Source organism: Centrocercus urophasianus, unplaced genomic scaffold (assembly GCF_019232065.1).
Source record: "Centrocercus urophasianus isolate 14NV4802_14NV808 unplaced genomic scaffold, USGS_Curo_1.0 seq_17, whole genome shotgun sequence".
Taxonomy (NCBI): domain Eukaryota; kingdom Metazoa; phylum Chordata; class Aves; order Galliformes; family Phasianidae; genus Centrocercus; species Centrocercus urophasianus.
Window position 1 is genome coordinate 2,737,679 of NW_024884722.1, and position 16,836 is coordinate 2,754,514.

The following is a 16,836-nucleotide window of genomic DNA, read 5'->3' on the forward strand; positions in this document are numbered from 1 at the left end:
CTGGTATATACACAAAAATGCAGCCTGAAGATGAGCACAGCCTCTATGGTCTGTGCTGAAGTGCAGAAGCTAGCAGGGAGACATGCAGGACCAGGAGCATCTGCTGTGACCTCCATGATGGGAGGCTTTCACAAATGCCTTAGTACTTTAGGGATGCAAATCTCATGGGAAGCCTTTTTGTTCTAAAACACCAAGATGCTCTCGAAAATCCTGAGGATCTCCCTAATTGCCAGGTAATAAGCTCATTTGTGTGTATGAAGTATTCAGTCATTGTCCCTAACTGGAAGATACTGTGCCCAGTGATAGCGGTGGGAGCAGGGTTGCAGTAGGCAGTAATTCCTTATGGGGTTACACGGTTATGTGGCACGAGGCTGACAGTACTACAGCCATCTGCTTGTCAGATGAGCTGGCCAAACTCACTGCATCCCAGACACAGTTAGCTGAAGGAGACAGTTGTGTGCCTGTTGTCCCTGGGTACACTTTAATGTCCCTAGGCATCACTGGCACAACCATAAGAGATGATCCCTACCAATAGGCTGAGTCTAATCCTTCTCCCTCCTGTCACATCTAAAAGCATTTATTAAAAATGAAATGTAATACATTTTGTGACTTGAAGAAATGTTTTACAAACCTTAATATGATGTGCAACTTTCAATCAAGCTTTCTTTTTTTTGCTATGCTATTTACTACACGATACTGTTCAATGTGTTCATTAAATAGGCACTAATGCCAACTTCTCTTTACTCCTTCACCTTTCTCTGCTTTCACTCGTCAGCCTGTCACGTTCCCCACTAAGCACACAAGTGACACTTCTGACAACGCAGTTACTGTTTCTTACCACCCAAATGTTGGACATGGAATTGCATTTTCACTCTTGATTCAAGTATCTCCTTGCTTAAATTCTAGGCATCAGAAGTTGCAGACCAATACACATTCACTCTGGCATGTCTGTCTTGTGAGGAGGAAGCATTAAGTGCATGCTACAGTATTCTCTGGGTACGACTACATTTTTGACACTGTGCTCTAGAACGTGTTTTCAGGTTAATGAAAGGCACTGGCTGGAATAAAACATGTATTTGACTAACAACGTGTCTGAGCAGGGGAACCTCTGCTACTGCTGCAGTATGTAAAGCAGTAATTCTGCTGCTATGACCTCCCTTTGAGATGCTGGCCTTTGTTGATGTGGGTCAGGCCTGCTATTTTAATGGAATTCTGATGTGCGGTATAACAGTATTACTGGAGTCTCATGTGATGCCCTTCCTCAGGGCACATCATTACTGTGTGCAGTTACAAAAATTTACCCTGTTTGCAGCTGGGTTGCTGCACAGAAAGAGGTGAATTGCCTGGCCAAGGCTGCCTGCAGAGCACTGGTGGATAAGAAAGTATCTGTCTTCTGTCTCTGGAGTCCAGCTCCCATGCTCTGTATTTCCCAGTCTTTTAAAGCTAGAAAAATGGCCAAGCCTTTTGGATTATATCTAAAGACTACTTAACCTATTAGAAAAGCAGTCCACTTCATTCAGTTATCCCAATTGTGTTTGTCTGCAACTAATTACAGCAGAGTAAAAGTGAAAGCTTTTATTCACTACTGCTTTTTTTTTTTTTTTTCCCCTTTTCTTTGTTTGCCTGCTTATGTGCCTGGGAACTCATTAGATGAAGTCCTGGGAATGCAGGATTTACAGGAAAAACAAACAAAAATGCCCTATCCCTTCACAGATCACTTTCTGGTATCACACACGTTGAGGAATGCAGCAGTTCTTCATTGCCACACCTCATCTCAGGCATCGGCACAATATTCAGGGACCAGAAGGCTCAGCTTCTGTTATCTGTGTGGCTAAATCTCATTGAACTCTGTGGGACAGCAGTGGGATCTGACCATTTACTTTTGAAGCTGCAGTATTAATTATGAAGTAAAGGACCTGTAGGTTTTTGAATGGCACACGAGTCCTGCATAGTCTTTCACTGTGGACAGAGGCAGACTCAATGTCAGTATGTGGTGTGGAGCACGACAGCCCTCCAGTCTAATTAATTTCTTACAGGCTGAAAGCATCTACATTCCAGTGGTAATAGGGCTTTTTATTATTATTGTTTAGCAGTGAGTATAACTCTGAGCTTCATTAAAACCAAATGTTTAATTGCATTCATGGATATCAGATTTATTGATTTACTTAACGTTCTCCTAACACTGCAGCAGAATAATCTATCACGGTTTCATGTAGTGCTGTCCTAGCCAAGTTTTACTTCAGCATCACAATTTCTCAGACAAGTATGCATTGATGGTTTATGTTGGCTGGGACTTTGCTTCTGCTGACAAGTTGGAAAAGAAAAATCCCATTTATATTTTGAGATTTCCTAAAGCCTGTTGATTTATGAAATACGACTGGCCTTGCGTTAGGTTTTGTTTTGTTGGGGTTCTTTTTTCATGCTTTTTTAAGAGGGGAAAAAAAATATCCTATTTGCTTTTATTGCTGATTTAAGTAGAGGATTTATTCCATCAAATTACATTTCCCTAAATGAGATATTCTTTGCAAGGTAAGCAGCACTTAATAACAAATTAGTTATTGAATTAGTTACTAATGTTTCAATTTCTTTTGCCTTGAGACAGAGTGAGAGCTCTCATCCTAACCCATCCCCATCTGTCCATTTGTCGTATAATGGCATGTATGAGGCAGATACCAATTGAGTTCACAATTTGAGCTGATTTGCAGCGGTGAGGATGTGGCTGGTTTGTTGCTGAGCCCCAGACATGAGCAGGGCTCAAACCCTGCTCAGAGGCAGAGTGAAATATCAGCTTGGGCTCAAGATTGCACTGAAGCTGCTTCCAGTTGGCTTGAAGCCCATGAACTGATGTCTGGACATGCTGCATGATGTAGATTTTATTTTTCCCCCTCTCTGCTACTGATGGTGGAAAGCCTGATTGTTTTAGATGGGAGCTGAATTGACTCAGCTTTCCTGCTCAACTGTTTTTGTAGGTCTTTCTGAGTTTTCAGTCTCACTGTCGTGCGAGATTGAAGCAAACGCATGTACCATGAGTTAGATAACTAGAAGCCAAAAAAATTATATTTTATATTGCATTTTTCCCCAATATTTGTAAGTCTGGAAATTCTGGTAATCTTTTGTTGAGGTAGCAGTAGAAATCTCACAGATTTCTGTAGGAGTTGGTCTTTTGTCTGCTCATAGCTGCTTCTCAAGCACACATGGAGTTGCTGGAATGCCTTTGGGGGTTTCTCATGTTGTTTTTGACTGGGATTTTCTAGTTCAATATACTGCATTTTCATTTTTTGAAAAGCATTGTGTTATTTAACGTTAATGTCTCCCGAGAAGAAGTTGTCTCACCTTGGTCATTAGGGAGCATAGGCTGACTGAGGAGCATAGTAGAACCACCGAAACAGAGGCTTCTTTCAAACAGAAAAATATAAGGGAAAAAGTAATTACAGATTAATTCAATTGACATCACATTCACAGTAGTGAAAGACTGGTTTTAGGTATCGTTTATCAGGTCTTGCCACACTAAAAGAGAAAGAAACCAACTTTTTTTGACTAGTTACAGTTGTAAGTGCTGTGCTTGGCAATAATCAAGGGGGAAAACGTGATTATAGGAAAAAAAAATTAGCAAAAAAAAAAAAAAGAGCTGGCCAAGGGAATTCATATTTGATATTTGTTATCGTATTACAGATGGTCACAAGCTGGGTGCAGGTGTCCTGCAGGCAGTACTCAAAAGAAAAATATGCATTAAATTGAAGCTATTCCTTCCTTTAAGCCAAAACTGCAGATTTCTTTTTTTTTTTTTTTTTACCGTGGGATTGCTTCATATGCAAAGGGTGGCACTGTTCTTAAAGGAATGGGAGTTTTGGTGAGTAGTTGAATAGGCTGTCCTAGCACTTATTTGCTCAATTGAAAACAAAATTAATCACTTGGGTATCTGTTCACCTGTCTGTATGCCCTTCAGTGAGAGAAAACAGGGGGTTATCAGTCAATTTAGACAGTACAGGGTTTACAAAGGATGTGTTGGAAACCCAGCGATCACTGAGGGGGAGAAAATAAAGGGGTGAGTAAGCTTTATCCAGAAAAAGGATGCTATTAACTCTCTCCATCTTCAGTGTAAATAATTAAAGAAAATTAAATTACATATCTATAGATATAGATTTTTTTTTTTTTTTTTTAAGTTAAGGTTCTAAAGGAATGAAGTTTAACATTAAAAATAAAACTTTCATGGTTTCACGCTGTTTGGGAGTTGTTAATAAAGGGAGACCAGGGAGACCATCACAGGTCAGGCTGTCCCATTTCAAACAGTGACTAATGGACTTCTGCCTCCACTGCTGGTTCCAGAAGCCTCCAGAATGGAATAATTTATTGCACAAGGGAAAAACAACAACCCTTACTTGATTATGCTGATTACGAAGTTGTTGATTATGGGAGTAAAGAGAATATGCTGTCCTAGTTTCCTAAATTCTTCAAGGAATATGGCAGATCTTAAAATAATTTCTTAGAACTGCAGATTGTAAGGATACTGAATCACAGTGCAACCTGCTTGGAGGTCCCCGTATGTTGTTCATCCTATCGTGTATCCTAGCTATTGCTACAAGGGTTGCTGTAATAAATCAGTCCTGCTTTTCCAGTTCTCATCCATCACGCACAGCGTGCTTGTGTGATGGTAAATCATGCATCTTACCTGATTTGCCAAGGGTACTGAGGAAGCTGCAGATGGATTACCAGAGCCTGACTCTGGGTCAAATCAGTACACTACTCTCCTTTTGTTGGGGGTGTTACTGTGAATGCTTTTGCACAGTCTTTTTAATATCATGGATTACCAGTCTTGTTTTACCTTGGACATCTAGATATTACTCTTCACATGAAATGGTTATTTGTTAGCTTGGGTGAACCAACAGTAAGGGTGTTTGGTAACAAATGGACTGCCTGCTTGAAACCAAAGTTTCAGGTAATTGATTGGGACTTTCTTCATTGTATCTTCGTAAGGTTAGAATAGCTAGGAGAGCTTTTTCCAAATAATTTCACTTTTTATTTTTGTATCAGCCTTTACGATGCTTCTGGCTCCTTCCACCACGTTTTTCCTTTTTTAAACCTTCTGTAGAGCTGTATAGAGACGTGGACTGGTCTTAAAATACTTGTAGTACCTCACCTTTGTTGTAGTACAGACAGAAGAGCAGACACCTATAGAGGAAAAAGAGAAACCAATATAACATAGCCAGCTTTAATCTAAAAATAATAGTGGTTTAATAGCATATAGAGAAAGTGTAGAGCAATGTAGAGGAGGAATTGGGGAAGAACACTTTAGCCAATCAAAATTTTCAGAGGGATTTTGGGTAGATTGTAATATTCCTGCTGAAACTTTGCCAGTGTTAAGGGATTTATGCATTCATAATTTAAAGATATGGAAACAGCATGTTCAATGTAGTGTCTAAATGATGAGTACTTGCTATACCACATAAGCAAATGTTTATCAATATTTAACAAAAAAAAATGTAAAAACAAGTAAACACAAGTAAAAAAAAAAAAGAAAAAGAAAAAAAGAAAAGGAAAAAAAGAATTTTAAAGGATGTCTTTCTTTCAAATAATTGCCCAAGGAAACTCAATATTCAGTTTGATGCAGGAACTAAGCCCATCTTGAGTTGACAATATGTGCTCAGGATACAAGTTAGACAATTCTAAGTCAGACTTTGAATACTAAATGCTTTCCTCTTGCAGACACAACTCAAGTAGAGATGACTGTAAACCTAACCTATGCCTTCTTATGGTATTATGCCATCCTGATGTCCTCTTTACACATTGCTGCTGACAGTAATGTGATAGGAGTCCATTTCTCAGTAGAAGACCTTTGGGTTCCTCAGACAACAGATGGTATTGTGGTAAAAAATTAAATTTTGGAGGCATTATTTTAAACGGGAATCCTTTAGTTAATATTTCTGAGCTTCATTTTACTGCCCCACGGTGCAGTGTTTAATAACCCATTTTCATACTCAAATGCCTCTTTCATCTGGCAGCTTTGATGCTTGCATCAGCGTTTGGTTTAAAAGGTATCTACAGATCATAATAAGTTCTTTTGCTCTCTACCTTTCCTAATAAAAACATTTCGCCACGCTTTTGTTCATTCCTGTTTGCAACAGGTCCTCAGAAGTACTCACATCATTACTCTAGTCAGCAATGGCAATGCATCACTGGGAGAATGGAAAACACATAAAACACAAATGTAATTTTGTTCTACAGCACGACACTTCAGAAAAGGAAAATTTTCTTTGAGCCATAGCTTTTTGTAAGGTGTAGTGTGCTGTAGTGACAAATGTACAGCTTTGATGTTTCCTGCTCCACCCGACCATGGTACTGTAAATCAGCATTTTGCTTTTTCATATTCCTCTGTTATTAAAGCTTGTTGTAACCTTGTTGAAGACAAACATAGGTTTGTTCTTGAAAGCAGCGCATCTTACTCTGCTGTCTTCCATAACAGGGGAATTATTGCGTTTGCAAACAAAAGCTACATTGTGGAGCCATTAGAAGGTGCTACAAGTGAACACAAGATCTACCGAGCAGAGAACTTGCAAATAATTCCAGGGTCCTGTGGCCACCAGCTGGACATCTCTGCCACGAGGGCCGCTGACACGTCGCACCGCTCTCCAGCCGGCAGGGTAGGTGCATGCTGTGCTTTTGTGTTTCTGGTTTGTTAAGTACCTTCCTGGTAGCATCTCCATAACTCTGTCTGCCATAACTCTCTTTTCCAGACTCATTTCCTATATCCCTACTGAGCAGACTACTAAACCACACAGTCAGCTTCTGTTGATGGCACGTGCTTAAGAACATGCCTAAAGCTGAGCACATGCTTACAAGATTTGCTTAAGCTTTGTTACTTTTTCTCGCTCCCTTTTTGCTTTTTCTCATTCTTTTTGGTAATGAGGTAGCACAGGAAAAGTTTCATACAACCATGGTAATATATTTTGGTTCATGTATGATTATAGCAACAATTTAGGACCCCATAAGAACGCTGAGCAATGTCTGGAAAAGTTCTTGGCCAGCCGAGGTGGAAAAGAACACGAGAGCTGTGATGCTTTGAGAATAGTGTTTTAAAACCTAAATGAACCTATACATTCTTACAGGAAAGTATCCTGTGCAGACAAAACAAATTCTCACAGTATTATTTTACAGATGTGTTATAGTAATTGTTTTTATGTAAGGAGTGCACTTAATGTGAAATGCATCTCGCTAATGGAAACAGTAGAAAATGAGCTGAAAACCATGAAGAAATACTGTAACAAATTAATGTGCATACTGGATATGGATTGTGGAAAACACTGTTTTAGGTGTCCAGAAATCATACAGTGATACAATTCTGACCTCATATTTCATTTAATGTCACATTCTGTGTTTCATAGTTACGGGTGCTACTAAGCCCATGTATCAAGTTAACTGTGAAGGAAAGCAACCTAAATGGCATTACCAGATTTTAGTTATGTAGTGGAATTAAATTATTTTGTGTTTTAGGAATATCAAGCGTTATCTGTCCAAATTTCCTTTTGTTAAAAAAATATATATATTATATAAAACCCTATATATAGGTATATATAGGGTTAGCTGTTACAGATGCAACTTTATGGGCTAAGCATTTTTCTGAAAAGGTGTGAAGACTGTAGGTTGAAAGTGTTGACAGTAATTTATGTAAGCTTTCTTTATGATTTCTGCTTAAATAGTCCATATTAATGCTCATTAATATCATTAATATATCTGTGACATGAGCCCTTTCTGGGAAACACAAGATAGCAGAACAAAGCCATGGCCTTCCAGCCTGCCTTTCTGTAAGTGCAGCTCTACCAAAACGGGCTTCCTTACAGTGACATTTCAAAAATAGGTTCCTCCATTAAGCTAAAGTGTTTCACACCCTAAAAATTGCATTTTCAAATTATTCCATGTGTGTGGAAATGAACTTTTTTGAATCTTTAAGGTTTCCCCAAAACGTTTGGGACATGCAAGTGAAGTTTGGAGAGGCAATCTATAATGCCAGGCAACTGAAATGAAAAGCATACACATAACTGTCTGATACATTCAAAACAATTTCACCATTACCCTCGTGGTTCTCACATTCTGTTGATGGCTTCAACTACGTGTTATAATTCACCTTACATATCTGGAAGATATTGTTGCAATGGTTCACTGGGCATAAATATGAAACCTGTCACCAGCCACATCACAGAGTTGGGTAAAATGCTTGTAATGAGTATGCTGGATACGCTTTTAATGTATGAATTCTGGAAGTTGTCAAATGTAATATGTGGACTGAATTTTCACATTTCGGTGTTGTCATCAACTAAGCAGACTGTCAGGATACACTGAATAATGATGAATTGCAAATTATTGAGACACAAGGCTGCTCCACATTATGCTGGGTCACAGAAGTAAGCACAGTGCCGGGTTTAGGGCATAATGAAAATTTCAGGTTTCTTGGCAGGCTTGAGGTAGTTTTTAGTTTATTTCACTGACCTTTCACCCATCTGCATACACTAAATGCTTGTTGAGCAGACCTGAAATGTTAGATCAATGTAGCACAAATTTAGACCAGCCTTTGGGTTATATATACGTACGAATAAATGATGGAGAAAACAATAGATTCAGCTTCCCAGGTCCAAATGTGAGGTTTGCTAGATGAAGTCAGATGGTACAGCAGGTGTGGGCAGACACATTTTGCTCCGTTAGGGTTGTGTATATGTAAATTCGGAGTCATTTTATAATGCAGGAGGCCCTCAAACTGCAGCAGGGAGTGTGCCAACCAGATAAGCTCCATTGGTATGGGATCCTACAGAAAGCAATTCCTGCATGTAATATAGTTGCTATATTATGGCTTTTCTCTTTAGCCACACAAAATAACCATTTCAGTGGTCCTGGTAGATCACAGATCAGCTGATCCAGGGAATTAGATTACAGAGAGAGAGTGAGGCTGCAACACTGCACTGTGAATCCAAGCTAAGCCAGTTCCCAGGAAGGGAAGCACTGAAAATATATGGTGTTATAGGACAGCAGTTTTGCAGTACAATCAGGTATTGAAGAAGCAGGGGAGCAGGACAGTAATCAGCTGAAAAAGGTATCTTATCTCCCCTCGTGTATTTCTGTCATGGCTGTATTATTGACTCTTCATTTTAATTCTGAGTGATTAAATCAGGCAATGGATTGTGTGTTGATGCAGTTGGCTGCAGAAAGCAGATTGAAAGAAGCAGTAATTAGGTACATCTTATAAATAAATATTATATCCATGGAATACACATAGCCTTTGGGCAAATTGCAGGGATGGATTCGTTTTGCAAATCAGTCACCAGAGGCTAATATGATTACAGCCTGCTAGCCAACTTCTCTCAGGCTAACTCTCTCCTGTCCAAATAATTTTGCTTTTGGTGAAAAACGAATGGCTTATTGACTAGGGTAGCAGAGCCCTTATATCTTCACACCTGGGAGACATCTCAGTTTTCACTAGAAGACCAGAGGCATCTTAGGGGTAAGTCTCTAATCAAGACTGCATAATAAATTTTGAGTTTATATTAGATTTTCAGTATCTGAGGGACCAGCTCTGTCACAAACAAAACCCACACAGTCATTTGCCTTCCATAACACCTCGCTCATGTCTATGATGTGTAGTGTAGTTCTGTCTGATGTGTAGTGGAGAGGTGAATCAAGCTCTACTGAGATCCTTCACACCCCATTTACTGCTGGTACAGAAGCTGCAAAGGGAATGTGCTGGCTCTTGGGTGTCCTGCTGCCTGATGACCTGCATGGCAGAGGAAGCACCAGATCCGTGCGCACATCATGCCTGCATTGTGGTGATGGTTGTGTCCAGTAGAACAAAAGAAGATGGCAAAGAACCCAGTACCAAGAGAAGTTACAGGAATATCTACATGTGCTCATTTGCTAGGCCTGCAATAAGTCTAACCACACGAAGTGCAGCTGATTCTTAGTTCATTAATGATAGCTTCCAGTGCTTTCTCAGCAACAGTCTAAATGGAAATTAATGTTTTCCAGTTATTGTAGTTAGAAGGCTGCGTAGCTCTATTAAACATGAGTGTTTTGACATTAGAATGCTGGAATTAGTGAGAGTTACATCTTTTATTTTCCTCTACGTATTCCAAATCAATCTGCAGATAGCAAGGAGAAACATTTTGAGCACATCAGGAAAACTTTGTAAAATTTGGAGGAATGGTGACATCCAGTATTGACAGAGTTTTAAAAGAGATTGCACAGTTTGCCTTAGAGACCATTTGCTTTGAGAAGTTCTGTTTTGCTTTAGGTTAAAGAGCATCGTGGTTGTTAGTAGGTCATGCAACTGCTGAAGTTGCTTAAACTCTGGCACAAAGATTGGGCATGCTGCTGGAACCTCTGTTTCCTAACTGTCTTATTTCAGAGACATGGGAGAAATAATGCAACAGATGCTCAGCTGGCATAAATCACAGAACTTTTATGGGCTTCAGAATGTCTCTTAAATTAGGGTAGCAGAGGAGTTCTGTGATTAGTAATATTACAATATTTTATCTTCTTCTACTTCTCATTGTACTTCAAACCTGCATTTGGAACTGCTGGTAACATGACTAGCTCTTTTATGTGAATATACAGATACAAAATTAAAAGTAAGCCATCCTTTTTTTTTTTTTTTTTTTTTTTTTTTTTTTTAAGCATTACAGTTTTCTACTCTGGACACTGACAATTCATTTAGGTAGATTCTTTTTTCTGCAGTTTTGGTCTTGTTTTTTTTTTTGTTATTTTTATTTTTTCAACATAATTGCTCAGTTGACCACTTGATCTCTCACTTGCTTGACTCAGTATTCCTTCATTGCTCGTTTTCCATAGTAACGTTTGTGCAAAATATTTACTTGAAGTCAATTAATGATTTCTTTAAGAGCACCTTGGAAAGTTCTTTCCACTGGAGATGATGTTCTCCTGTAAGGAAAGATAACTCCAACATTGTAACTGCAGAAACCCAGAAGGTTGATCAATCCTTTGCATCATTTTTCTCCTTGTGATCGAATCTCAGTTGTTTGGTTTTGGGTTTTGTGGGTTTTTCTGTGGGAACCACATAGGCTATTTCTGTTATGTAGATAAAAGGAAGGCCGGAAATCTGGGATGTGTTGCATCTCCTCTTGCAAGCACTGTGTTGAACTGGGGGAAGAACTGATTCCAAGGGTCACTTATTACAAAAAATAAAAAAATCCCACAGAATACTGTTTTCATCTTTTTTGACAGTACAAGAGGGAGACTCTGAAGACAACAAAATATGTGGAGCTTGTTATTGTGGCAGATAATCGTGAGGTAAGAGACTTAAAAGGACATGGGAAACACAGGTTGGAAATGAGTAGCTCTTTTCAGTTTCAGTATGGAATTATAAGGAATGTGCTTCAGATTTTAAAAAAATATATATTGGGGCTTTCACATGTCATGCTTCTACAGAGCTAGGCAACAGAAGGCCCTTAAAGATAGGGTAACACTGATAGTTCTTTGTACATCTCTCTTGCAATATTTCATAAGGAATGTGACACCCACAGGTAATTGGGATATCTGTCTGTAATTCAAGATGTGACAAATGAAAATTCACAGCCCATGAACTGATTGTATCTTCACTGCATTCTGTGACAGCCCTTGGCAGGATTGTCACTGTTTGGAGGATGCTGTGGGATCCTGCATTTCCCTTTGAAGTAGTGCTTTACCATCACATTGCATGAAGCCTTCCTGACAGTTTGGAAACAGAGCTATGGAGCGAGGAGCCAGGACAGGCTGTAGAAATGTTCCAGTCAGTTGAATGGCAACCAAAGATATGAAGTCTTGGATTGGATTATTTTGCTACTTGCATTTGATTTTCATTTGCAAATGTGATGGTCTCTCACTCTCCTTGAACACAGCTAGTTAGGGAGTAACAATCGCTCTGCTGCCAAAGCAGTGTACAGGAAAGTCTTTTCATTTTCACAGAACATCAGCCCCAGACAGATTGCAATATAAGACTTAAGGATTTTAAAGTCCTTATGTGAAAAACAAATCCCATCCCATAGCCTGTGCTTATTATGCACCACATCCTGGTCGTCCCGTGGAAGTCAGCAGGAATGTGCAATTGGGGATTACAGAGGGTGACTAAGGACCAAATATTGCTAAGTGGCTGCTGTGGGAAAACACTACTGTTTGTGCTGCTAGAACACTGATCCTTTATGTTCCAAGTTTCAGAGACAAGGCAAGGATGTGGAAAAAATTAAGCAGAGGCTGATAGAAATTGCAAACTATGTTGATAAGGTAAGAACATGAGAATGATTTCTCTTTTTCAGAAGTTATTGCACTTTCTGAAGGAAAAGTTCATCTCCAGCACTTGTTGGAAAATCTTTATATTCTCACAGCGGGTGCTGAGGCACTGGCACAGGTTGCCCAAGGAGGCTGTGGATGCCCCATCCCTGCAGGCATTCAAGGCCAGGCTGGATGTGGCTCTGGGCAGCCTGGGCTGCTGGTTGACGACCTGCACACAGCAGGGGGTTGGAACTGGATGAGCATTGTGCTCCTTTGCAACCCAGGCCATTCTGTGATTAGTACAAATTAAGCTTCTAAAATTTACATTTATACCTTGTATGAAAAGAAAAGGAGCTTAAAGCTAAAACCTCCAGGTAGCAGTCACACGTTTCCTACCCCTTCCTTCCTACAGTAGTTGTTGTCCCCAGCCCAGCTCCCCGTGTGCTGGTAGTGAAATAATGACAGAGGAAGTATAGTTCAGACCAGAACTTAACAAGTTCTCAAGGACATTAACTCAAGGAGAAGCATTTGTGATTAAAAACAAGCTGCTGAAAACACCTCCACCTCTTGCATAATTGTCTGGCTGACTTATTACTGCAGGACAGGCGTTTATATGTTACCTGCTCAAAATTAATTTTGCATGTTATGATGTATTTATGTTTCATGCTTAATTTATGCTCAGAAAATGGCAGAGTTATCCAAATGGCTATAATGCATATAAACAAGACAAAGATCTAGTATATGCTTTTCTCAGATTGTCAGCCAAATCTCGACTTGATCGATCCCCGAGTCCTTCTCTACTTTATTCCTACCTTAGAATTTTTATCTGCTCCATCCCTAACGCTGCATCTGCTCCCTCCTTGTGGCAACGCTGACATTTAACGCTGTGATAGCAGTGTCCAACAGTGCAACAATTGTTGTTTCTGTTTTCTCTTTAGTTTTATAGGCCACTAAATATTCGAGTAGCCCTGGTCGGAGTGGAAGTGTGGAACGACATGGATAAGTGCTCTATTTCTCAAGATCCTTTCACCAGCCTCCATGAGTTTCTGGACTGGAGAAAGCTAAAACTACTACCTCGTAAAGCCCATGACAATGCACAGCTAATAAGGTAGAGTTTATACCATGAATAACATTGGCTGGATTGGGTTCTCTCAGCTGTTGGGGTGGTCACTTGTGCTCCTTAAGGGCTGTCTTTCCTCTCTGCAATCACAAAGTGTTTTGCTGAGCCCTTCAGACGCTCCAGACAAATCTGCTTCCTCAGCAATATCTCTTAGTTCTAGAGCTTTCCTGGATACAACACATGTGGCAGGCTGGATATTTAATAAGCAATATTTCAGGTGTGAATTTACAGTCAGTTTAAGGCGATCTCAGTGTAAACTGTTACCGAAGAAGGCAGCCTTGCCCTCCCCACTGCAGCAGAGCTGAGGGGATATTATTGTCGAGATGATATAGACATCTCAGGGTTGGGTTGAATGGAGCTTTAGGCAACCTGATCTGGTGGAAGCATCCCTCACCATGGCAGGAGGGCTGTACCAGATGACTGTAAAGCTCCTTTCCAACCCAAACCATTCTGTTATTCCGTCATCTGAATCCTGTTCCTGTTCATTAGTAGAATGATCTCAGTAAAAATTCAAAATACATTCTGAATAGGGTAATTGATTTCCACTTATGACTTAATGTTTAAGTAACCTTTTACCTGGCTGCTCAAGAGTAGGAAAAAAAAAAAAAAAAAAAGGCAAAACCATGAGTAAGAGAAACACCTCTGTCTCAAATCTGTCTTGATCCAGGTATTATTTCAACCAATGAACAATCCTCTCTGCTATAAACAGACTTAAAAGAAGTTCTCTTTACTCACTGCGTTTATATTCTGACATTATTCAAACTGCCACAAATCATTTGATTACTCTGTATGTGTATTAATACTTGGCTTGCAAAAACTAAATTCTCTGCTGTGTATTACAGCAAGTAGCATATAAACTTCCCATGGCATTAAAGTAACCCTTCCTTGATTGAGAGAGAGTACTTTTATGTTTGCATTTCTATTCCCAACTTCAATCAAGGAAAAGAAGAAAGAGTCACATTACAGAAGTAAATCCAAAGGATGGTGATCAAATGGATCTTTTTCATAGCAGGGATTCTGTCACTGTCAGTTTAGCAAGTTGGCAAAGCTAATCTGCACATTTTGTTGTTTTCAAACCTGCAAATGTCTGGAGCTGACACATTTGAAATGGGATACTTGAGGCTGGCAGAAACACAAGACTTTAAATAATGAGGGTGATATCTTGGCACTGAGTGGTGATTGTGCAATTCTCCTTTTCCTTTTCCTCCCTTCTGCAGCGGGGTGTACTTCCAGGGGACAACCATTGGCATGGCTCCCATCATGAGCATGTGTACTGCAGAGCAGTCTGGAGGGGTCGTCATGGTAAGTGGCAAAAGCACAGAGCTGGAACCTCTCCCAGCTGCTGCAATGTGATCTCAAGTGTTGTAGTGCTGCGTTCAGTACCAGAACGTCAGCTCCTTTTAGTCACATTTTCAGTCTCAATAATATCCGTATCAACGAGCAGCTTGAGCATAAGTGTTTTAACTCGTAGTTTGCATCGTGGAAAGCATGAAACTGAAATATGGTGTTAAAACATAGCATGACCTTCTTTCAAGAATCCTCTGCTTCTGGTCATCGTTATGTCAAAGGAAGAGGTGCTATGAAGGAAGAGAACCAGAGGATCTATTTGTTATGCACCTGAGTATACTAGTGTTACAGGCAACAACAGATCTATCCTGAATCTTTTATTATATTGATTTTTTTCTGTATTTACAGAGTTCATTATGTAAGGTATTACTTTCCATCTTTGTAGCACAGTGTTTTTGTTATGTTGCCAGATGAGTATAAACAATAGCAGCATTTATTCCACCTAAATCTCTCTTAGAGAGTATTACAGGTAGTGTTGTTAGATGCTGGATGTGACCAACAAACAAGCAGCCATCTTAGCCAATATCTGCTAGTAGCTCTGGGATGCTTTCTTTGCGGGGGGGCATGGGGGAAGGGAAATGTAAAAGAATGGTTTGAATTTTGAGAGCAGTGTTTTGTGCAAGGGAGGGGAAAGCAGTTTTGAATTAACTATGCTTTTCAGTACAAGTACTTGAAATGAAATAAGATGTGTAGTGGCTTGCAGGCCACTAATAGGCTCTGCTGGTAGCCTCAGCTCAGCTCAAGAGCCGAAAGCCAGGAAGCCCTAAAAACCTCAAAGATGTTCTTTATTTTTGAGTTCGTGCTGGAAGTGCCTGAAAACTTTTGGTTTTTTTTCTGTGTTTTAGTCTAGGCTTCCCTCACATTAGTTGATTTAGTCATCCTCTCCTGTATCTGTGAGGAGGAGCTGAGGAATGCACTATGCACTGAGTTTGCATGGTCTCAAACCTCCCAGTTCTTCAGAGCACTGCAAGGCCAACCTGGAGTCCAAGACACCAAGATTTTTGCCTCAGGACAATCCACACAGCAGAGTACCCCCAGAGATACAGCTCCTTGAAGCCAATGTGTTTCTTCTTAACTAGCATCCAGGCTGAGCCTGGCCCATAATGAACGGTTCCTTTGTGGTCTCTGAAACAATCAGGCAAGAAGCCATTCATGAGATATGATATATTGATGATCCAGATTGGGAGGGTTTATGTGGTGAGCAGGAGAGATGAGGAGTAGGAAAGATCGGGGAAAACAATCAAATCAGGTGGAGAAAGTCACATCAAAATTGTAGAAAATACAAAGGCTTCAGTCTCTTGTTGGCTTTAGAAACCAAGTCTCTAGTTTGTGTTTGTTACAGCTTTTTGTTGTGTATCATGAGGTTAGGTATGAAAGGAAAAGGAGGCAGAGAGGAAGGGAAAGTTGCAGAAGTCTCCCAATGCACTTCCAACTCTTGGCAAAGACATAAATGAGCCACCCGGCCCCATTTTCCCCATTCCTCCCTCAGGGTAGCAGTCACTGCTTTGGCTTTATCTGCAGTTGGTCATACTCTTAACAATGACTGTTTGTTCTTTTAATTTATAGCATAAACTTTAAAATACGCTGCAGTATTTTACAGCAAATCCCATCCTCCTCACTCTGGAAACTGGTGTTTAAAGAAAAACAAAACAGGGGAAAAAAAAAATTCATTCCAGTAACCGAAAAAGAGGACCAGTATTTCTTTAAAGTGTTCCCAGGGCTCTGACAGAGAAGAGACTGATTCATATGTCCAGGAGAAACCCAGGGTCTGTGGGGAAATCGTAACCAGGCTGCAGCTTCAGTGGAACGCGTTGTTTCCCAGAGACTCCCACCCTGGTGAATTGAAATGTTTGAGGTGCAAATTAACCTGAGGCTTGCACAGCATAGCTAGGGATGTTTTTCTTCTTCAAGCAAGTCATCAATAAGGAGCCGAATCCAAACCGAGCAAATTCTCACGCTAAAACCCAGGTGGGCAGCTTCCAACCTCACCCCTCTTGATTAACAAAGGTTGATTGAGGTATGCACAGAAAAGTCTTGATACATACATGCAGACAAAAAGCTCTAAGTCTGGAAAATGTGCAAATGAAATAGCTTGTAACATGGGAGGCTACGGAGTTGTAACA

General features: G+C 40.0%; 1 protein-coding gene across 3 annotated transcripts in view; it reads left to right on the forward strand.

The window, feature by feature from the left end:
- The window catches only part of ADAM12 (ADAM metallopeptidase domain 12), a 178,632-nt gene that overhangs the window by 110,838 nt on the left and 50,958 nt on the right, over positions 1-16,836 (forward strand). For all 3 annotated transcript variants that reach the window (XM_042818662.1, XM_042818661.1, XM_042818663.1), the window contains 5 exons: positions 6,461-6,638; positions 11,224-11,289; positions 12,187-12,258; positions 13,185-13,354; positions 14,584-14,668. In XM_042818662.1, coding sequence (XP_042674596.1) covers positions 6,461-6,638; positions 11,224-11,289; positions 12,187-12,258; positions 13,185-13,354; positions 14,584-14,668 — 571 coding nt within the window. The remainder of the gene's footprint in view (positions 1-6,460; positions 6,639-11,223; positions 11,290-12,186; positions 12,259-13,184; positions 13,355-14,583; positions 14,669-16,836) is intronic.